General features: G+C 38.9%; 3 protein-coding genes across 9 annotated transcripts in view; 1 reads left to right on the forward strand and 2 right to left on the reverse strand.

Annotated features, from left to right (window-relative positions):
* Nucleotides 1-2,928: 2,928 nt before the first annotated feature.
* LOC134189625 (beta-hexosaminidase subunit alpha-like) lies at nucleotides 2,929-15,061 on the reverse strand. Of its 3 annotated transcripts, none has more exons than XM_062657959.1 (12): nucleotides 15,045-15,061; nucleotides 11,899-12,012; nucleotides 9,263-9,382; nucleotides 5,036-5,152; nucleotides 4,889-4,979; nucleotides 4,716-4,833; nucleotides 4,552-4,649; nucleotides 3,791-3,864; nucleotides 3,654-3,735; nucleotides 3,421-3,600; nucleotides 3,264-3,368; nucleotides 2,929-3,198 (listed from the first exon to the last, which is right to left on the reverse strand). In XM_062657959.1, the coding sequence occupies exons 2-12, from the start codon at nucleotides 11,982-11,984 to the stop codon at nucleotides 3,088-3,090; spliced, it is 1,182 nt and encodes a 393-aa protein (XP_062513943.1). In that variant the 5' UTR covers nucleotides 11,985-12,012; nucleotides 15,045-15,061; the 3' UTR covers nucleotides 2,929-3,087. The 3 variants fall into 3 exon arrangements, with proteins under 3 accessions (XP_062513943.1, XP_062513941.1, XP_062513942.1); XM_062657957.1 differs by lacking the exon at nucleotides 15,045-15,061 and adding an exon at nucleotides 13,074-13,487; XM_062657958.1 differs by lacking the exon at nucleotides 15,045-15,061 and adding an exon at nucleotides 12,457-12,511 and having other exon boundaries at nucleotides 11,899-12,001.
* LOC134189705 (uncharacterized) lies at nucleotides 6,244-7,797 on the reverse strand. The gene is made up of 2 exons (XM_062658063.1): nucleotides 6,753-7,797; nucleotides 6,244-6,682 (listed from the first exon to the last, which is right to left on the reverse strand). The coding sequence occupies exons 1-2, from the start codon at nucleotides 7,713-7,715 to the stop codon at nucleotides 6,644-6,646; spliced, it is 1,002 nt and encodes a 333-aa protein (XP_062514047.1). The 5' UTR covers nucleotides 7,716-7,797; the 3' UTR covers nucleotides 6,244-6,643.
* LOC134189624 (FYVE, RhoGEF and PH domain-containing protein 6-like) overlaps nucleotides 13,743-22,806 on the forward strand; it is a 25,229-nt gene continuing 16,165 nt past the window's right edge. For 2 of the 5 annotated variants that reach the window (XM_062657953.1, XM_062657954.1), the window contains exons 1-10: nucleotides 13,752-13,918; nucleotides 13,998-14,102; nucleotides 14,165-14,295; nucleotides 14,368-14,412; nucleotides 14,488-14,540; nucleotides 14,645-14,718; nucleotides 20,405-20,457; nucleotides 20,538-20,625; nucleotides 21,459-21,547; nucleotides 21,613-21,679. In XM_062657953.1, the coding sequence (XP_062513937.1) occupies nucleotides 13,862-13,918; nucleotides 13,998-14,102; nucleotides 14,165-14,295; nucleotides 14,368-14,412; nucleotides 14,488-14,540; nucleotides 14,645-14,718; nucleotides 20,405-20,457; nucleotides 20,538-20,625; nucleotides 21,459-21,547; nucleotides 21,613-21,679 (762 nt within the window). In that variant the 5' untranslated portion in view covers nucleotides 13,752-13,861. Of the gene's footprint in view, nucleotides 13,919-13,997; nucleotides 14,103-14,164; nucleotides 14,296-14,367; nucleotides 14,413-14,487; nucleotides 14,541-14,644; nucleotides 14,719-15,166; nucleotides 15,308-20,404; nucleotides 20,458-20,537; nucleotides 20,626-21,458; nucleotides 21,548-21,612; nucleotides 21,680-22,806 lie in introns of those variants that run through there. The other 3 variants (XM_062657956.1, XR_009971518.1, XM_062657955.1) reach the window with 3 other exon arrangements.

Raw genomic sequence — 22,806 nt, forward strand, 5'->3', positions numbered from 1 at the left:
AACGTAACTGCACCTTAACACATCAACAGCCCAATGATCCAGTAAAGAATGTAACTACAAAATGACAATAGATGACGATGACAATGAGCAGATGGTCGCTCAAACAATCCTAAGGACAATTATATGCAAATAAGTATTTGACCACAACTTGCATCACTCAGTCTGATAGATCTGTACGTAAGCCAACTGTGACTCACATCATCTGGTACCTCATTGTCAAGTACTATACCATGGCAACAACAAGCCTACCTTATGTTGTTTTAACTTGCAAATAATTTTCTTTGCAACTGTCTGTCTGAACTCGTTGCTGACTTTCAATTACCTGATTATGTAACTCTAGTGTGACACTGGTATAGTGTCTGTAAATAAATCTGATGTCGTGCTAATGGTGTCTGTAGACAAATCTGATGTGCTGCTGATGATGTCTGTGGAGAATCTGATGTCGCACTGAGGGTGCTTTGTTCTCTAGTTCCCTTAGTTTATCAATAATGTATGTTGTAGGTGCAAAGTTGCAATACCCTCAGTTTCATCATCTCGGAAATCGACAGAATTCATAAAATCAATTCCAGCTTGTTTTGTTCCTTGATCTTTGGTGGAAACACTTCCAATTGTCCAGTAAGCCGATTTATGGCTCTAGGAAACGTCATGTTTATGATATCACTTGACCCGCACAACGACATGCAAAGATTTCAATCACATGCTGGACTATGTGATATCACAAACTCAACTGTCCAAATTGGCGTTAGCAACAATTGTTAATAAAACACAAGTTGGTTAGTGTTAAACTTTAACAATATTTTCTATTAGTCAGCTTCAAGTCACTCGACTTGGGTGTAAACACAGCTACAATTACTAGTAATAAATTAAGTTACAACTCGAGTCAGTTCTTAAATTCGTTTAGAAGTTTGTGGAAGTCAGCTAGTGTACAGATGGGTGTCTTGCAGTTTTAACAGATTGATTGCCTTCATCTTTTGCTCCATATTTAGTACTGCTGCTTAATTGCATTGCACAACCCCTTTCTGCTTCTGCAAGACTTCTTGCTGTTACTTTCACCCAATTAGTTATGGTCAACTTCTTGCATCACTGCCTGACTTCAAACCCTAAAGATCTCATTTCCTGTCTGTTGCAACTGCTGCATAATGCATGTTTCCCCCTGAGGATCTCCTTGAGAAAAGGCTTAGAAACATATCTTATTGACTTATTGTGAGAATCCCAAAAATGATATGGAAAGTATGCAGAATCTTTTTATAACCATGGCTGTTATCCAAGTTGGCACAGTTTCAACAGAAGTCAAAAGTCACAAATGGGAATTCCATACTTTCTGTTTCCCCCAACATGCATTATTTATACTAACTACATAGTTATATAATTATCAACTGTCTCATCCAACAGCATTCACACAATAAAGTAAAAACTCTGTTGTAAACTGCTTAACCCCCCCATATAATGAATTGTTTATAAGGTGTGACACACTAATTAAGATACATGAAAACAAAAGTTGAAATCACCATAATTGGTGTATGATAAGACAATGATGGCAACAAAATGAAATGAAAAATTGAGAGCAGATAAAGAAACTAAATTTACATGAACCTACACCATTTACAGCCAATGAAACTCAAATAGAAAGTTTCAAGAGTAACTACTTCTCTATAGAAAAGTATTCCCCGACAACTCTCACAAAACCCCAAACACTATAATAGTCACACAACACACAACAACTGCAATAGAATAGAGATTGACTATGACAAACAGTATTGGCACAAAGTTGTACGAGGAAGCTCAATAACTCTGCTTTACACAACCTAATTTGCCTTATTTTGCTCTTTACCATGTACACTAAATAACATGAAAAGGTTTTTTCAAAAGCAACGGGGTACGGTCACCATAAGGAAGTACACTGCTTTATCATCCTGGCACATGAGTGTTATTGTAGTCTATATTCAATAACTTGTATCAATGCATGATACAGAGCAACAGCATGAAATTCTTTGTCAGAGCTATAACAAGTGTAATTACCGGTCATTTGCAACAGCATTCAATGTCAAATATTACCCTTGTTATAAATTAAATTTATTAATTCCACAATCTTCACAACCAAATTCAATTACCCTGAAAGATGAAAATTGTACAGGAAAAATTGTGCGATCGCAGTGCATTACACAATTAAGTTCCACACAAAAGTTTTCCCTTGTCGTGCCTAACGCACACTGGCTCATGATTCAGACAATGCCAGCCACAAAACGTGTCAGTTAGTGTCTTGCTTCATCTAAAACTATTTCAAGTGCAAATCTTCACATGACTTGCGCCACCTGTATCTGCTACTAGCAGTCTATCTACCAGCAACATAGCAGCTAGTTGCCAACAGAGAGAAAAGGACGAAGATGACTTGTTATCGACAAATTGACTCTGCCCTAATACTGATGTTCCCTGAAATTGCACAACTGTATTCCTGCGCAATTTCTTCTTTCAGAGTATAATGCTATCATATTTTATACATAGGACCAATGGTCTTTGTTCCATGTCAATAATTACAAGTGTGCTCATGTCTTCTTACAATTTCTACAGCAAGATTATTTGTTTGTTTCAAGAGAAACAGATTAGTTTGTAAGATTACTAACACACACACACACACACACACACACACACACACACACACACACACACACACACACACACACACACACACACACACACACACCAAGTGCATGCATGCAGTTTTAGTAGTACAGTTAGTAATCATGTATATTCCACAAACTAAATCAAATATGAATATTCCGAAATTTCCACTATAACTAGAACGCAAACAACCTAAAGTTTTGAGCTGGTCAAACTAACACCTAGTAAACACTCACTCAACAACAACAACAGACTCAGTCCCTAGTGTTCCTAGTCACAGCCAATGTCACGGTAATAAGTGGCTCCATACTACTTTCAAGTATATACTTTTATTCAAACAGATAGCTTAGACATACCACAACCATGGATATACAGTAGTGTCAGTTGCAGCTAAGCAAACAATTCATTGCAGTGGCATCCACTAATACATCCGAATATTGGTTTCATCACTTGGCAGTACGACAACAGTTACTTTGTGTCATTTACTAAGACTGCATGTGGATACAGCTTTCCACATTTGCTGAGCGTATCACAAGTGCAATTCGAAGGACAACTGATAACCCCCCTTTCAATAAGTCTCTACAGAGTGCAATAGAAACACCTAACACAGAACAAAGTTGTAACTATAATACATTGCATACTACCTGATTTTGAGCATGATATCTTGTCAAAAAGTCCATGCTACTTGTGCTCAGTGAACTGTTGAAGTTCCAGAATGCACCAGCAGCAGCTATTCCCCGTGGCCATATCTTACACAATTCAGTTATTTTAGACCTTGTACAGCTTATTACAATGACTCACCATGTTTCCAACTGACTGACTAAATATACTGTCATGTGCTGAGTCCCACATCCAAGAAGCTACAGGCATATTACGATGATGTGAATTCGTTTCATTCCAACATTGAAAATTTGGGCAATATTCATCTGTCCAAAACGAAATCTCACCACCCAAGAGCAACTTCTTTCCAGCAGCAGTCATCTAGACAAAACATCTTCAATACTAATCAACATGCAGCCTGCAGTAAAGTATACGTTATATGCTATATCTGTCCACACTGCACTAAGTGGTACAGTAGAATGGCTGAGATAAAAGTGCCCACCGTTCCCTTCTATTCTAAAGGAATTTACAAGAATCAGCACATTTGTAACACATTACACAACTGACTTACGCTTTGTTTCCTTGACGAACAACTTCAAATGCTCGGTAAGACTCCCATGCTTGAATCACCACATTACTCTTGGCCTAACCATTCAGAAACAAATTAATGACAATTTTAATAGCTTGATCTGCACATCTGTACACACCACTGTAGCTTAGCTGCTATGTCATTGTTTATATCAAGGATGCATGTTCACAAGCAACATAACAACCTAGCAGATAATGAATGAGAAATGCTGTCTCTGACTTGCTACATACATCTATAAGTATGTGACTCCTGTGACATAAACACAAGTACAGTGTTTTGCTTCAATTGTAAAAGTGCATTACTGCCAAAGCTGCCAAACATATTTGATGTTAATTATGCAGTTTTCTGACAAAAGTCCCAGCCATACAAAGTGGGTAAATGCTTAATGTTACAAGTCGTTTGAAGGCAGGCTAGAGTCGGTATACATGCACAGCGGAAGACACGCAATAAACAAAAGATATATAGGCGTATAACTTGCACCACTAACTTTAACACCACTGTACAACAACTACGTCTAATATACTAGTCAGTAGAATATATACGTGAGCGGCACCGGCATTCAGTCATTTCGCTTCAGTCAATGTAAGTACCTCCCCTTTTCCCCAAACGTTATGATAATTTGAGTAACCCAAAAATAGTCGCTTGTTGACAGTGACACTTAACATAGAAACTCCAGCAATTATTTGTATACTATAGCGTCTGCTTATAATAAGAAGTGCCTGCCATCACAACACATCACTCACTGATTTAGATTTGAACAAAGCTTCTTCATAAGCAGTAGGAACCTTTCCAAGCCGACTGTAAATAAAGTCAAATAGCTGTTGTTCTAACGTCTTGATATCTATAATATCAATAATAGCAATATAATCTATAACAAATCCTTTTTGTTGTAATTTGTGTCCTTTACTAGTTATTGTGCAAAGACCAACTTCTGCAGTCTCATCACAGCCAATATCAAAGAGTGACTCTGGAAAAAGAGTGGCCATCTCAGCCAACAAAGTCTGTAGTGTTTCCAGTGATTTGTTCTGCAAAAAGGATCCTTGATCAACAAAACAAATGAGATTAGGAAATGTGCCACACCTGAGGATCTCCATATATCTCTCGATGATTATCAGAACAAAAATTAAGATAACCATCCTCAGCTAGAGGTGCTAAGCCCTTTGAATGGCCACTGCAAATAAACAAAAAAACTTGACATAACCAACAGTTTGAAAAGCAAGAGATTACGGCAAATCAAATTCAGGCACCACTCGAATGCCTCTTTCTCTGGCATACTCCAGTATGGCTCTAATGTCATCTTGCTTGTAGTATTGGCCATTGAGAGAAGCAGTCAGTTGAGGAAATCTATTACATGAAAACAAAAAACCACATCACACAATCAAACAAACATGCAGGAAGCAAATACATAAATGGTAAACTCTAGTTACTGTAGCTATATTCATATCCAGTAATAATGTTTACGGCAGATACACATAACCTTCATAATGACAAAAAGTACAAAAGCATGTATAGAAATATAAAATTCTACATCTCAAATCACGACCTTGCTAGCATAAAGTACAACTGAAAACATCTGAAAGGCATGCTGTTAATTTGATATGTACAACTACTGCTAAACCTTTGCAACACACACAACCACATAGAATGTCACTATTTAAAAATAGTAAATTATTTGTGATTTGTTGGTGTTGTTGATTATTTCAGCCTGTTGGTAGCATCCCACACCCACACGTATAAGACTTATCTTGAATATGCACTAGCTACTCACCCTAAATCTAAGCAAATGATATAAAAACAGGTACACAATACAATACACATGAAAACAAATAATAAGTGACCCATCTGAGGTCTCAGAGCTCTTCTCATAAAACGTGTACATGTTTTTACTTTTAGATTTGTTTGGCTAAAATAAGAGACTTTAAAGTACAGTACAAAACCGGTTATCTAAACATTTTGATAATCCGAACAAATTTATTTCTGCCCCAAAGCACGTATCTTTCACATGTTTCCCAGGTGACATCCTCTCAACATGGAACCTGTGAAGCTACTCCAAAATTGGAACCATTATAAGAAACTCTTTACATCTAATCATTAAATGTGCAAATGTGTTGAATCATTGTTGACCTAATTGCTGCATATTAATTAATTAAACATTTGTTCATTATGTACTTGACTGTCAATATATGACTGAGCCTCAAGGAAGTCACCACACCATCATTTCATTTATCCTGACTTTCGATTATCCAGACAATTCAACTTCTGTCGAAAAAGTCCGGATAATTGGGGTTGTACTATAGTCTAAACAAAGTCAAAGGAGCAGAACTGAATATAAAAGAAAGCTGTTCCACCAAAAGAAGAAAGTAGTGCAGACGACTGTCAAATGACATGTTAGCAGGTTGCCGCAAAGGGGTGATAAACCACATCATGTATCCATATCTTCCACAATGATGTTGTACAACATCCATTACTGTCTAACATTGAAATTACCAAATGCACTAGACAAAAAACAAGTACTTGCAAGAACAACCTGAAGCTACACCAGTTCAATAAAAGTACTACAAGCTACGGTTGACGGACAATATAGAACATTTCTATCAGCTAACGCAGAGTCAAGACTACTGCAATTTGTCACATTAAAGAATGCAACAATTATTGATTCCATTCATACATCTACAAGTTACTACGTTCCTGATGTCAGGCAAGACACAAAATCATTTCTTAACATCTAGCAGCTAATTCATTATTCAATCATTGGCAATAGTTTGCTGTGAAATCAACACTCATGTAGACCATATCAATAACTCAATACTACTAGCACAAAACAAAGTTAGAATTTCAAGTTGTTGACTCTTCCTCAGGTTTTGCGCTTTTTCCCTATCAAAGTGAAACATCGTTGCCAAATAGCCTCAAATTCTTCATTCCCTCTCTGTTCTTGAATTTTTACCTTGATCTCATTCAACTTCTCTAATGGCAAATTTCGTATTCCTCCAGCACGAGTCACAGCTGACACCAAATCATCATCTCCAATAATTGCTGAAGCAAGTTGGAGAGCTAAGCGAGTTGATTGCTTTGCTTTTGAAGATACACCCTGCTCACCACAAACTGATGAACTGGTAGATGCACCGACAGAAGGTGCACTAACCGATGAAGCAGGAGATTTATAAGGTGGTGGCAATTGAAATGATAGAGTTGGTACAGGTGTAACACTGTCATCACTATCATCACTATCAGCAGTATTAATATGAGGTGCATAACGTAGAATTTGACTAGGTGGCTGGCTAGATTGATTAAAATGACGGCGGCTAGTGGCAAAGTCCATGAAGGTACCACTAGCAGAGCCCATGAAGGTAGACCTTGGGGATGAACGGCAAAGTGGATCTAATTTCTTTTCTAAAGTGTCCTTCAATGTGAAACACAACATTCGCAGCTCTTTCACCAAGCTGCACTGGAGATCATCTAGTTTCTTGCGCACTTCTTGTTGCCCTCTAACCATAGTCCTTAGTTCAGTCACAAGTCGAACCAACAGTTCTTCAAGAGATTCAACAATTTCTGGATCCCAATGTACACGTTTCTTGCTAGATCTACTGCTGTCCCTTTCACCCAGTTGATTGCTTTCAACATCTTCCACAATTCCCTGTGTGCTGCAACTACTGTTGCTTACATTGTGCATCCTCTTTCTGCCAGATCTCTTACTGTCACTTTCACCCACTTCGCTACCTTCAACTTTTTGCATCACTGCCTGGCTGTGACAGCCACTGCTGCCTGTATTGCAAAACTTCTTTCTGGTAGGTCTCTTCTCATGGCAGCCCTCAAGGTCTTCTCTCATCTCCTGACTGTTGCAGCTGTTGTCGTCCCCACTGCAAGCCTTCTTGGGTCGAGGCTTAGTAACATACTCTGAGTTATTCATTTTGAGATTTTCCAAAAATGATATGAGACTATGAAGAACCTGTTTATAAGGTTAACAAATGGGCATGCCAATTTGGCACAGTTTCAATGTTGAGAGAGTGAAAGGTCATATGTGGAATGTTAACACCTTCTGTTCCTCCCCCTCTTCTATACCATGCATTGTCCTCACAGAAGAAACCTGCAGCGTTATCAATTAGTCTTATCAAGGAACTTACATAACAATGTAAGTACTCTGTTATATAGCACTGCTTCAAAGGTAGACTAAGTCTGGGGCATGTTTGTCAAGGAAGTGTGGGATAAATGAAAACTGAAAGTTGAAACCACTACCTACTCATTGCAAATGATAACAACCAAATGGAATGTATGATTAAAACAGGAAAGAGAAACTAAATCTAAGAAACCTCCAAAATGAAAGTGTGACCCAACAAAATATGGCATAAATGTTCCAGGAAAGTCACCCATTAGAGTACATATATCATTCCCCAAACATTATCATACAAGTCAACACACAGTATCATTGTTGATATACCTACTGCAAGAATGTACTTGCACAAACTGTACACTAACTACTCACAAAACATAACAGTTCAATAATTTCCTGTTCTCCCTCATGGGACACACTGCAAACATAGAGGTTCTTTCAAAGGCACTCGTAAGTGAAAACATACTATTAAAAAATTTATGTCAGCCTATAGCAGCATAGCTGATACTGTTTTCTGTATACCAAAGAACCTGGATGCATTTACATGTAGTCTCCTCTGATGTTTTGACATTGAGGTATCAGACGAGTGGCACAGCAGAATGCTAGATCATGTGCAGTTGCGTCAAGAATAAAATAAACAAATGTTCAGAAGACAATCCAGAAGAGTTAGCTAGCACTTGCAGTAATATGGAGATGATCATCAAAGTTGTAGCTGTTAATTAAATGTGAATGACTCAAACGTCATGCGACCCTTCTCTCTTTTGCTCTTCCATACATCTTTGGCCTGAAAAGCCAGTCTTCTGACTCTTCCAACACTTTCAAGAAGGGACGAGAAGTAAAAGAAACAACCAGAAACGGTTGTGTGACTATTCGAGCCTTTTCCAGAAGACCAAAACAAACAAAGCAATGTGTCCCTTGTATGCATGCATAGAGCCACAAGTAGCATGAAATTCTTCTGTTGTCAGTGCCAACAAGTGCAATTACTGGTCATTTGCAGCAGCGTTATCAAAACTCTAATCTGATTTGTCACAAGCCTCAAACTAATTAAATTACACTTAAAAGTCTATGGCCAAGCTCAATAGTGCTATCACAAAACAGACAATTCACACACACCAGCATTTGTCCAATTTGTACAAGTGTGCTTATCTCTTCCTACAATGTAAAATACTTGTTTCTTCCATAAAACAAAAAGAAACAGACCGTTTTAAGATTACTATTAACACACACAAACACCCTACACAGACATGCAGATGTGCGTGCGCACACACACACACACACACACACACACACACACACACACACACAGAGGCTTACATCTCCAATGACAAAGTTGAACATACACTTACTTTACACTTTCAACAGCAAATCTGCAGTAGTCTGAAAGATGAAAGTGCAAAACATTCATCTTCAAGTAGCTCATAGCATCCAGCAAGTTGTAAACCAGTGACATAGGAAAGAAGCGCCTCCTAAAAAGTACAAATAAAATGACATTTATAGCAATGACTTAAGAACTTACATTTGAAATTTTCCCACAATCACCCCTATCTTCACATGCCCCATTACAACTTATTCAAAATGCTTCAATACAAATGTACAACTCTGAATAGCAAAAAGAAAATAAATCAACAACTGCCAATGAATAATCATTGCCTAGCCAAACGGCTGAACTTTTATACACAAGCAGGCAGTCCACTAAAAAGTGGTGACTACATTGATAGCCATACTAGCTAATTTTCAAATGGCAAGAAATTGCACACTGTTGCCTGTGGCCAGTTCAAGCACTACTAACTATATACAGTACATGCGGTACCGTGCCTTTGACACAAACAAAACTGCTGAGATAATTAAACATTGGAAATGCATTGTGGGAGACTTCACACTTGAAGAAGGGTACAAGTGTCCCACGCGAATAAGGAAACGGCAAGGGTGCAGTGGACTCAGCACATGCTGAATTCGCTCTGACCGCATCGTATACCTTGGGTGACTCACGATTTACATAATATCTCACGCAAAAACTCAATTCTCTCCCCAAGATACAACAGATGACTAATCCAGCTAGAATAGCATGTTCTTCACTAAGTCCTTCTAGAACACCTCTTTCTCCTAACTGAACAAGTGAAACGAAGAGTTCTAACCTCTACTTGCTAACTGCCAACTACTATTAATAGTTCATATTGTAATGCATCCCCACATCTTTGATTCACCAAATATGGTAACCCTGCCAGCAGCTGGCTGCCTCAACCACCTCAGTCAACTCAATCCCGTGATCTGATCCACACCCTGATGATGTCCTGTTTTTGTATGATTTGATTTGTGGCATAAAGTGCTCTCCAAACGAGAACAAATTTCTGTGGCTATGTGACATCACAAAGCAGCTACTGGCACTAATTTAACTAGAAACTGACTAAATGTAGGTTGTGCTTAGATGACACATTGTTCTTGCACATAAATTTGATGCAAATGTTGTATAAAGGATCGAACAATTTACAGCTTGTCTATACCAGGGTTTGCCATTACCTGTATAAGAGACATCAGGACATGCATTGTCAAAGTATTTCTTGCTAAGTCTGGTACCGTATTTCCGTGGACAGTGCCCATGGGCCACAATTTTTCATAGTTCTGAAACATGGAGCATCACTTAAGCATGGAGCATAATTCGAGCATGGGGCAGTATTATTTCACAAGCACAGAGACTATTGCATTGTTTGTTGGTATACCATCACACTACACAAATAACACAAACAAACTACTGCCTAATAAACCTAATTTTACAGTCTTATACGTATCATGCTACTTTCGTTTCACTCAAGTCGTAATCGTGGTCTGTTGCACAGGCTGAATCTTCATCGTCAGTCAGTGGTTCTATCTGAGTGTTCATTTCATCTCAAAAATGTACACATTGATAGACACACATGGGTTTGAATACTATCCTACTGGGGCATTATTTGAGCATGGCGCACCACTATTCACGGAATAACGGCTAGTGTAGCGTTTCTAAACAAGAGATCACACTAGACTACAACATGCACATGCATACGTACTATAGATCATAACAGGATCTTTTTTTTGTTAAAATAGAATTTCAATGTTACAGCAATTTAGTACTATGTAACCTTGTAACACATGCAACACTGTCAGTCAACAGTAGCCAAATGTATTTATTAAATGTTCTCAATATCAGCTTCTTTAGTGTTGTCGTCATCTTCTTGGTTGTGTATGTAGATTGCTCGTCGGTTTGTACATAACAGGAGGGTTGGTTACCAACAAAACGATCATTTTTCTATGCTGTGACTGCAAATCATGACATCCTGAGAACATCACGGCCAGTCTCTGTTAATGCACCAATTTCGTATTAACTTAATTATTACTACTGTATCGCTATTCAAGAACTCAGTGTTGCTGTATCAAATTTTTTATATTGGTTACCAAAACCATTCCTCACAGCTAGGAAAGGCACAAGGCTAGATGATAAATGTTTTGTTGCATAGCTACTAACTTTTTTCCTGTACTTGCCAATAGCTAATGGAGCAAATACTGAACTTACAGTGCTGGCAGGAACAACAGGTTGCTATCATCAGCAAAGCCAGGTGTTCATAAAGCACTGACTGTGACGTTAGCTGTAGTGTGTGCACAAAAAGCTTACCTAAATGCCAGTAGCTGATGACATGTCACACTTAGAGGCCTGTCAATTTTGTTATAATAACCTGATGCTGAATACTTGCCGAAAAAAGGTATACTTAGAAATGAACAAATCTCAAATGATTTTTCTTACATGTATTAGCCAACACACTGACAGTCACGTTACACACTCCCCTATAACTACAAACAGTTAGATTAGCGTAAATCTCCTAACTGCCTTGTTTGATGATCTAATCTCAAGCAACAAAAAGAAGAACCTGTGTAAATTCACGGAAATGCTAGCTAAAGTCCATACACTGCTCAATGCACAGGACTGTTACTATAAGTATGAACTCTGTCTTACCCAGTATCTATCATGAGACCTCTGTGATGGTAGTTAGGCTTGTCATGCACAGTGACAGTTGAATGCAGAAGCGACCCATTGACCATCAATTGAGAAAACGTTTCTAAGCCATAACTGCATCAAACATCATACAATTACTAACAAACTAAATAAATATCAATTAATCAGCACATTACCTACAGTACAAATAAATATGTGTGATACAACACACTAATAAAGAGCATCTGCTGCCTAGTTTAAACAAGTATTAATGCATTGTGCAAGTTTGTTCTATTCAATATTACGCTTGTGTACCTATAGTATCCAATTGCAATTACTAACAGATATCAGAGTGTAACTTCTAAAAAGTGTTAGTAGATACTAGATGTCTTTTCATCCTGCTCACTGCAAGTCATTGACTCAAACCCCAGGAGTCAAAGCCTCCTAGCACCGATTAACTTATACAAGATCTTGAAAAAGTTGCATGCAGTTGTGCTAGCAAGGCTACACAGAGGCAACTACAAAGAAAGTACGAGAAAATCACACTAAAAGAAGAAACTTTAGTTCTATAATCCGTACCTTTACTACAAATGACTTGATATGTCAACGAGCATACCATGGTGGCAGTCAGCTGTCACTTTACCTTTCTTGAGATAAGTTTTAATTGTTCAATATAAATCTGGCAATTAAATTACATTAGATATATGCAATCATTAGTAAGAAATTATCTAAATATACTTAAACAAGTGTCTTTGGTATACTATATCTATGTATAGGTCAGTGTCATGTGATCTCACTGAATTGTTTACACTAAAATAGCAACACACACAAACTAGGCAATTTCAGTCTGTCTGCAGCAGGTATACAAAGAATTAGACTGACTAATGCAGGAGTTTGTAATAACAAAAGGATGGAGTCTTAGTTAAATTAAGTAAGGCGTGTGTTAATGTGTGTTGTTCACAAACCAACATAGACAGTGCTTAGAACTTAACTAATGGGCTTTAATTTTTCAGTGCAAACAATTAATAAGGCATAAGAAATTAATTAGAACATAAACGTTCACTTGAATTTGTTTATAATTGATCTTTAGACTCAACTGCAAGAAATAGTTTGTCAACTGTTTGTTTTCATGTAGCAAAACAAGAAACAACTTTCTACTTGTTCTAGGTATGTCTCAATTGACAAACTTCACGCACATGGCTCCAAATACTGACTGTCCCACAACCGACGCCTTCATATTTTGCACGTTTATCCAGTATTCGTAGGAAGTGTTGCTGTTCAAGCGTTCCTCTTCATTGACTGTAGACACTTCCAAAGACTGCAAGACCTGATCACGTGATCTATCCAGAAATCTACGATTTTCTTCCTCAAATGAGTTTGCACCGGCATGAATAGAGTGAAAAGAATTTTTGAAGATTTGTAGATATCTGTTGATCGCTTGATGCAAAAGATTTGAGTCGCTGTGTGAATTTACACTAAAGTTCCTCGATATAGGAATAGGAGAGCCTTCAAAGTGCATCGATATCGGAATTGGCCATAACGTTTCTGCCAGTGCTACAGCAAACAACGTCACTGTCCACATAAACCGCATTGTTCTCAGCAATCTAACGCGCACTAAAGCGCTAAGAGCTCCGCCTTCACGTGGGGACTCTTCGGTTTCGGGCAATTAATTAATATCTTGGACGTCACTAGCGTCTAGACCAACCCACACAACCCGGAAACGAATGTTGATAGAGGATTGAGAGAAACGTTCGACATTTTTTAGCTGCGATATCTCTGTCTTTCTCTGGTGTTAGCCTCAGCGTCTACACGTTAAAGAAACATCAGCTATTTCGATGTAGACTGAAAACTCGAGACACGCAAAAGATGGCTATCTGAATCTCCGCCCATATTCTCAAGCAATTAATCTGCTGTGAACATTTAGCACCACGTACTGACGTGTATTGCATGCATTTTTCACTGGGGTACATACACGTACGACGCTATGTTGGTGTGCGAAATTTACGTGTACAGAGCAGATCCTATCGTTATAGCACTAGAGGTGGGAAGAGAAAGAAACCATCAGTGCAACCTACCTAATTGCTCTGGCTCTGCTGCCACTAATAGATTTTATTTTACAGAAAAAATCGCTTGGATTCTCGTTGTGGCAAGAATTGCTCAAGCATCTACAGATCAGGCAATCCCAGTACTTTGGGCTTCAGTACACAGACTTCTCTAACAAAAAGGTGAGTGAATTGATTTCCACTGAAACGTGTCACTGCAGGTGTAACATGATGAGGTCTTGCAGCGTTGGATAGATTTCAAAAAGCCACTCTTCAAGCAATTGAAATGTGGCAGTTGCGGTGATTTGTTTCCTGTTGACTTGAGAGTCAAGCATTGGCCTACAGTTCCTTATCAGGTGACTGATGATCTCGCTAGGTGTGTGACATTATGGACAATAATCATTGCAGACTAGATGTCAATAATCTACTGCACGTTTTGGTCATCTAGATGTCTGATGGTTGCAGAGGTGTATGAGCTTATCCAGTCAGGAAGGTTATCTAATTTGTCTAGTTTGACAGGCATAGTTGCAAGGATGTGGTTCTGTAGTATTGATGTGTGTTTATGCAGGCTGCAATGCACAAGGAACAGCATTGTCCTCATTGGGGGCTTGACGTTACAGAGTCAGTATTAGAGCATTTCAATAAGTAGTTGTATAGATACTGAAAGGCAGTGTTTACATAATAGTAGTATTTAGTGCATAACTCACCCTTTCTTGTATGACAAGGTCAACTTGGCAACTATGAAGAGAGCAGTGCACACAACGGATATTCCAGAAGATTCTTTCTTTGCAGAGATCAGGTAAACCATTTCTACCTACTAAAAGTTTTTGGTAGCTGCATGTGTCTAGATAGATACTATCAAACTAATTCCTGTGATTCTTCACACGGTGATACTTCCTAGCCCTAGAAGTTTGGAAGCTAGAAACTGAATTAATTAATCAATTTGTTTCCTGGCTATAGTCTTAGCAGCAAAAGGGGCAAACAGCTGTCCCACTGTATGGTCCACGCCAATGGCAATCCTAATCTAGTAGTCCTGATGCTCAGCTATTGACGTCAACTTCAGGGCATAGATAATTGAATAAATTATTCAATTTCTTTAGGTTTAATATAGCAACGTGTTCTTACCGTTATTTTTCAGCTGCCTTTCATGTCCCTCTCACGTGCACGCGCCACAGAATCAGTTTGTAACGCGCGTTAAGCTGGATATACCTCTAGCGTACGTTAGGTTGGACCGGATCAAGCAGTCATTCTCAAATCTTTGGCAGCAGTAAAAACGTTGCAATTCCATGTGAGTAAACGTTGCAGTTTGTTTTTTGGAGAGTTTGAAGGCTAGAGTTTGAGGGCTGGAGTTGAGGGCTAGCGCTGAAGTTCAGGGCTATGCAAAACGGGTAATTGTAAAACATCATCAAGATTTCATGCTCCTATGTTAGGTGTAGCTGTTATGTAATTATGATAGAGTAATGGAGAAATGTCAATATATGTCATCAGATCTAGAGTTTACAAACTTTTAAGTTTTTGCTAATGAATTAAATAAATCACAGATCTCATATGGTTGTCATGCCAACGTATCCTGGGAATGCTGTTGTTGTAATTTCAACCATGCTGTAAACATGCATGTAATGAAGCTAATTTTAGGTTTTCAACTCCACATCTGGACTTCAGTCTGCATGCTGTTTATTTACATGCATGTAAGTACCTAGTTTATGAATGAATGAATGATTTATTTTTGTTGTACCTAAGTGAAAGGCACATGCAGTTCTCTCTTGGGGCAAACAAAGACATAAGACAGGCAGCTTCATAAGTGTGCTTGTGTGTGTTTTTAATTTATTCAAGCACTTGAAAGTGCCTGGACACACATCGTGGTTCAAGGAGTTGAAGATGAGCTCTAGATTGCAATATTGCAGTAATGGTCAGTTCACTCACGCACTTCGCAGTGTACATACAGTATTTGAATTTCTACAGTAATCAAAGCACAAATTTTACGTGTAGTACATTAAAATCAACGGCTTTTCTAGGTACATTATAGTTCTTGGTACTATAGTTCAGTTTATGCCGCATATAGAGCGTTTTCACGTGACGTCACAATGCGGGAAGTCACCATTTTGGTGTCCAACTGCGTGTGCTGAGATCAAACTGGTGCCGTTTTCTGCCCATTCTTGTAGTACTATTGGTATTGTGTATAGTTGTTGGATGTGTCAGCAGATCGGGGTGCGATAAAGACGTCTTTCTTCCGTATACCGGTTGTTCTAGGAGAAAGAACTTCAAGAGCAACAGGTGATCAGCACTAGACGAGACGGCCAAATACCAGCGATTTTGCGAGAAGACCTAGAAGAAACTAAGCTGGTTGAACGAATCTTTGTAGGCCCTTTAGTTCTGGCAAACCAGCTGATCTGTTTGATGAACTGATTGAGACTGCTGCCAACGCAGATCGAATCAAAGAGACGTGCAATTACAGACGAGCAAGAGAGGTTTGTTATAGCGATCGCATTGTCAATTTTCTTTTTTTGGCTTTTGACAAATGACATATCTAATGCTTTCACTGGTCTGTAAGGTTTGTCCTGAATATATTGGAATGGCGTCTCTACTATGTGCAAATTAATTAAGTATATGCTTCAAAGAAAAACTGAATACAGTAACATGAGTGCAAGCTTCTCCAAGTCCAGCCATGCAGTTGCAATGTGCATGACATCTCCTGTCTTAATTTTCACAAATCTACCATGAAGTGAGTGAGGTGTTTTAATGCATTTTTGAGAACGAGGAACCTGTAAAACTTCAGACTGTGGGGTGTCTTACAATATTCTGCACTTACAGGACTTACTCTACTATAGCATAATGCTATGCTATTCATGTTACCTTATCATAGCATGTCCACTTCCTTTACATTTCCCAAGTATATAGCACAGACATTGTCACACAAACAAATACTGACCATTAATTAAGAAGAAAACTTGGATCTCATGTCAGTTGATTGTCTACCAAAGATTATTGAACTCTCACATTAAATTGCAACATACTTGACTGTATTCTCTTTCACAATCCTCTCACTTAGAGCAGACAAAGATTGCCCTACAGGTACTGTAGGTGAATTATATCTTCTAACAAAAAATCTTTACTATAAATTACCACAATAATACTGAGGTTTCCACAACACTTCTAGCTCCCACAACATCCGCACTGACATCTTTCACCCAGCCAATTTTAGACTGGTTGTAAACTTCCAAAGATTTGCATTTGCGGACTCTAAACTGCTTGGCTGTTATGAAGCTTATGAAGGACTAAATAGGAGACAATGTCTGAACTGTAGACAGGAGGAAACACGGTGTTCTGTAGCAATGGTCTCTGCAACTGCAGTGGATCAATTCCTCCAATCAGTTCCAGCTTGGCTAAATAGTGAGGTTTCGCATCAGATAGCAGATTGTCGGAGTACTTTGATAGTTTACTGCTGGCAGGAAGTGTAGCAGAGGGAGGGAGGTCAAAATTTGCTTGTACCACACCCATGCAAGTATCACATGGACACCAAAATGGCCGACAGTAACGTGCGTTAGAAAAAATGTGATGTCAATGAAAACGCTTTACACTGTAATAATCAGTATGTAATTGACTATACAAACACCACATGATATATATATATATATATATATATATATATATATATATATATATATATAACCAATAAAATGGGACAAGCAAAGCTAACACACTAACTTTTATTTAATTCAGAAAAAGGTAGTCAGTAGCTAATTTAGTAAGCTCTTTCAGCATAGAATAACACTAGAATAACATACAAGGAAAACATATTAAACAAGCAAATTAACTCAAATGACAATAACTACTACAGAGCTAAACCCTAGATTACCACATGGAAGCCATGCATACAACTAATTACATAGAAGACACGACTTTGATAGTTCTTCTGGTGTCTCTTCCGCTTTGTTTCCGCAACGACTGTATACCTCCAAGACAATGGGACGAAACAAGTACCCAAGATTTGTTTTGTTGACTTGACAAAGTATTTGCGATCTTTCTCCTTCTCAGCTGCAGCTGTAGTGAAACCAGGTTTACTACAACTGGAACAGATTGACCGTTTTGCCAAGGGGTGGGTAATGGTTACATCTAAAAGAAGCTTTTTTCCATCTCTGTAGCTGTATATGGCAATGTCAGGATGTTGCTTATTCTCGAATTGCACTGTCAACTCTTTCTGACAGTGAAATCCAACAGATTTGGACATGTCATAAAAGCAGTCGAGTACACTGTCATGTTGTCTGATGAGCCACTGCCCCACTTACACGTCATGGTGTGATATCCTTCAATGTCTATTGGGTGACCACACTGGGCAACACAACGATCCAGAGATTGCAAGCATGGAATGGCTTTACCGAGTTGCAGACAAACAGCGTTGACAATGTTGTTATTGCTGAGAGTGAAATGATCCAGCCAATATTGCATCCAGCCAAGCACCAGAATTTGGACCACCACAATTTTGTATTCAAGTTTGATCATCACTGTTGGTGAACTGTTGTTAAATCTGCTTTTTTGGCTTGGTGAAGTTTTGCCTGTAGTTTCTTTGGAGCATCTGGAAGTTTTGATGTACATGATAACACTTTGAGTATCATCAAAGGATTAGTGAAGACTTGCCAAAGCACTTGACTATTCACTGAGAACTTGAGGCTGCATGTTGTTTGTTGTTGACTCTTTTTAGGTTATCACAAATACTACTCGGACGACCATCACAATGAGGGAGATGACCTAGGGTGTTGGACCAACCTCCAAGAAAGGCCTCAAATGTAGAATACTTTGCAGATATCAATTGAAGACCAAATCCTCGTTGAATGTCAAGTCTGAGTTGTGAGCATTTAAGAGAATTAATTAAGAGAACCACATCCAATGATGTTTTTGAAAGCCTTGATAACCATGGTATCATGCAGTTCCGCCGCTTCAGACATCAAAGAGGTGGAAGGGTTTGAAGAAGATGAGTAATCTTGGGAATTCGACAATACCATAAATGCAGCAATCAGACTGCATGTCATCTAAGAGAGGCAACATTGCTAAAAAGTGACTTTTGTACGTTACTATCTCTATGCACTTTTCCTTATAACAAGATAATCCGATACCATTGGAGTGCCCAGTTTTTCTAATCCTTCATCTCTTATGGGTACAGACAGATCCCAATCAACTATTCCTGAATGACAGTAAGCCTCGCATTTCTCAGATCTAATCCAATGCTTGCTCTTTCATCTCAAGAAAGGCGGACACTACATCTTGTTGTGAACCAATGGTTGACTTGTGGCGTCATCAAGGTAGCATGGAATAAAGACATTTGGGTATCTCTGGCTGAGTTTCGAAATGACTGAATGTAGAGCAGGCTGAAGAGGAAATGCTCTAGAGGATTCCCTTTTTGTACACCCTCCTCAGATAGGATTCTGGTATGCTCACCATTGATTGATACCACCAGTGGAATGGGTTGATGTAACATTTTAGACACAAATAGATGGAGTTGCAGAAAATGTGTAGCTACCTCTTCCAGAATGATGTCACGACTGATGCCATTGAATGCTTTTTTTTGCGTTGACTTTTATAATGACAGGTTCTTTATTATCTTGCAGACATAACTGTATTAGACGTGTTATGACCTCTGCTCCTTCAGGAGTCGACACTCCATACTGGAAGGGAATGGTATTCTGCCATACCTCTCTTCAAATGTAAGCAAGCTGCCTTGGCTACCAGTCACTTGATGCAATTGCCAATTTGCAATGGGACGAACATCCACTTTGTTCTTCTTAAGCAGATCAATTTAGCACCAGCTCGTGTCTCCATGATTGAACCTGGTATATGGTCGCCAGAATGATGTTGCAAACAGTGAAGAGTAAATCCCGTGTTAGGTCTGATTCCAATGACGTTTTCAAATGTTCAAACCTCTTAATCATCATTCCCACAGCTGGACCCATTAGGGCAATCTCGTAATGATATAGTGAATGTTTCTGTTGATATCTGCAATGGTTGGAAAACTTGTTGGAAGTGTGGCTGAAAGCTAGTTGAAATTGACCTGCGTACAGGGCGTTTTGCTTCCAGCTTTCTAAGGTGTGTCATCTGAGTCATCAGCAACTTTAGAGCTGGTAACACACTTGCAGCTCTTGATATTTCACCAGACTTGACCTTATTTCTAACAGAATGAACAAGGCAAGCATTGAGTGACAAATCCTGGGTTGTCTCTTGATCCAAAATTCCTTGACTACCTTTGTGTCTTGTTGTCTTTGTGAGGTGAAACAACTCTCAAATCTCTCTCTTTTTGAACAACCTAACTCTCCTCTCAACATCTCACTCACTCATTCACTTATTTAGGCTTTGATTTGATAACAGTTTAGTCACACTGTTTATAATAAATAGTTTGATAATTTAGTATTTCATTGTGTTGTGTTAGTGCTTGTGCTAGCTTGCATTGTGAGTTATATAAAATCATGTTCTATTGGTTTTGGTGTACTTCATAGAATGCTGAAGTTGAAGCAGAAATGGAAGCTTTTCATCGTTCTGTCCAGTGTAGGTAATAGACAGACAGCCCATGATGACACAGACTGTAATTAAGATTGAGACATTAATATGTGTGGGTTGAACTTGCTTTAGAGGACTACAGCCATCTGAATGTGACAGACACATTCTGCAACTGGCAAGATGGCAGTCGTTGTATGGAGTCCATTGGTGTATAGCTAAGGTTTGATATTAGTCTTTGCTGCTACGTAGTGTCAAACTAACACAGACAGTGACACACACACACACACACACACACACACACACACACACACACACACACACACACACACATACACACACGCACACACACACGCACACGTTCATGTGCACGTGCACGCACACATGCACACACACACACACACGCACACACATGCACACACACACACACACACATGCACAAGCATGTGCACACACACACACACACACATGCACGATGCACACACACACACACACACACACACACACACACACACACACACACACACACACACACACACACACCACACATGCACACACACACACACACACACACACACACACACACACACACACGCACACATGGACACACATGCACACACAAGGACACATGTGCACACACACACACACACACACACACACACACACACACACACACACACACACACACACACAGGACACTGATTATACTTCAAATACAGTGTGTGTGTGTGTGTGTGTGTGTGTGTGTGTGTGTGTGTGTGTGTGTGTGCGTGCGTGCGTGCGTGTGTGTGCGTGCTTGTGTGTGTGTGTGTGTGTGTGTGTGTGTGTGTGTGTGTGTGTGTGTGTGTGTGTGTGTGTGTGCGTGCTTGCGTGTGTGTGCAGGCGTGTGTGTGCAGGCGTGCGTGCGTGCATGTGTGCGTGTGTGTGTGTGTGTGTGCACGCGTGCGTGCATGTGTGCATGTGTGCATGTGCACGTGTGTGTTTGTATTTGTGTGTTGGCTGAATACAACTATATAGTTGACTGGATTGGAATGTTTTCTTGTCTGTTTGCTATAGGACATTGATGGTTGTCACATTGACTTGGGAATCAGTTGTAATGGGTTATTGGCTTTTAGACACAATGTTCTCATGACCACATTCACATGGTTTGTAACTTACAATGAATTGTTGTATTATTTTGTTGTGTAATAATTACTGTTTTGGTGTTGAGGTTTCACATTGTCAAGGCATTTGTAGAAAAAGAACTGTTTTTTGTGGAATTGTTGTCTTATCATCAAGTATGACATAGTTTGTGCATCAATTAATAAGTTATTTGTTGTCTGCAGTAAGTAGTGTGTACTTGTAGTACACACATTGATTGCATAGTCTAGTGAAACTCACTAGCTGATGTAGCCAGTTGTATCCTACCAAAACATTGCTTAATCAATTGATTTGCCCTTTACTATTTTCTGATTTATTCAATTCTTTGTAAGTAATTACATTTATTCTAACATGTATTTTTCTTTTATTTTGTTACTGTATAGTTTGGTTCTTAATTAATGTTTAATTATTGTTATTACAACTGTTAATATACAGCACTTCTTAGTTTCTAATGATACTGTACTTACACACTTTGTGAATTTTTGTATTTCTGTTGTGGGGCGTCTGTATTTAAAGACATTTTACGTAATGGAAAACTTTTTGTTTGGGGAGGGGTAAATGGCCGTTTCGTTCTCTAGACTGAAAAAATGGCATTATGGACAACTTAACAGGTGCTTTGGAAGTACTCCTAAAGGAACAATAGAGTGTACATGCAGTCAATGACTATTGACTTGAGCCAGTCTCTACCCTTTAATTTGTCATTTTCTGGATTGTCAATAAATAGACTTGAGCCAGTCTCTCCCCGCCTGTCATTCCCCGGTTAATCCTCTCCAAGAATTGTCAATTGACAATCCGGGGCATGATGAAGGCGGGGAGAGACTGCATGGCTTCGAGTCTACTAGTCAATGGCCGGTTGAAGAAAGCTCGATTATTGACCACAGATGGGACTTTGATATGTACAGGTCTTATTTGCAAGATGGCGGTAAAGCGGCAACAGGCATTACAAGAAAAGTGCACTGCCGGTCAGTGAGAATGGTGTTTCTTTTGACATTGTGACTTGATTTGGAGCCTTTAATTTGTTTGTGTACCACTTTGACCCATTTCAAAGCCAGCAAATGGTTATCACAGTGAATGTGTGCTATATCAGTTGTACTGGCCATATAATCACTGTGCACAAATACATAATCATTCAATGGTCTACAGAGAAAGAGAAAGGACATTTCGAAGGTTAGGGTTAGGGCTAGAGTACCTTTAGGTTACCCAAATCATATCATTGCTCACTCCAGTTGTAATCTACTGAGCACACTAGTGGTAGTTAATTAAT

Source organism: Corticium candelabrum, chromosome 14, assembly GCF_963422355.1.
Source record: "Corticium candelabrum chromosome 14, ooCorCand1.1, whole genome shotgun sequence".
NCBI lineage: Eukaryota > Metazoa > Porifera > Homoscleromorpha > Homosclerophorida > Plakinidae > Corticium > Corticium candelabrum.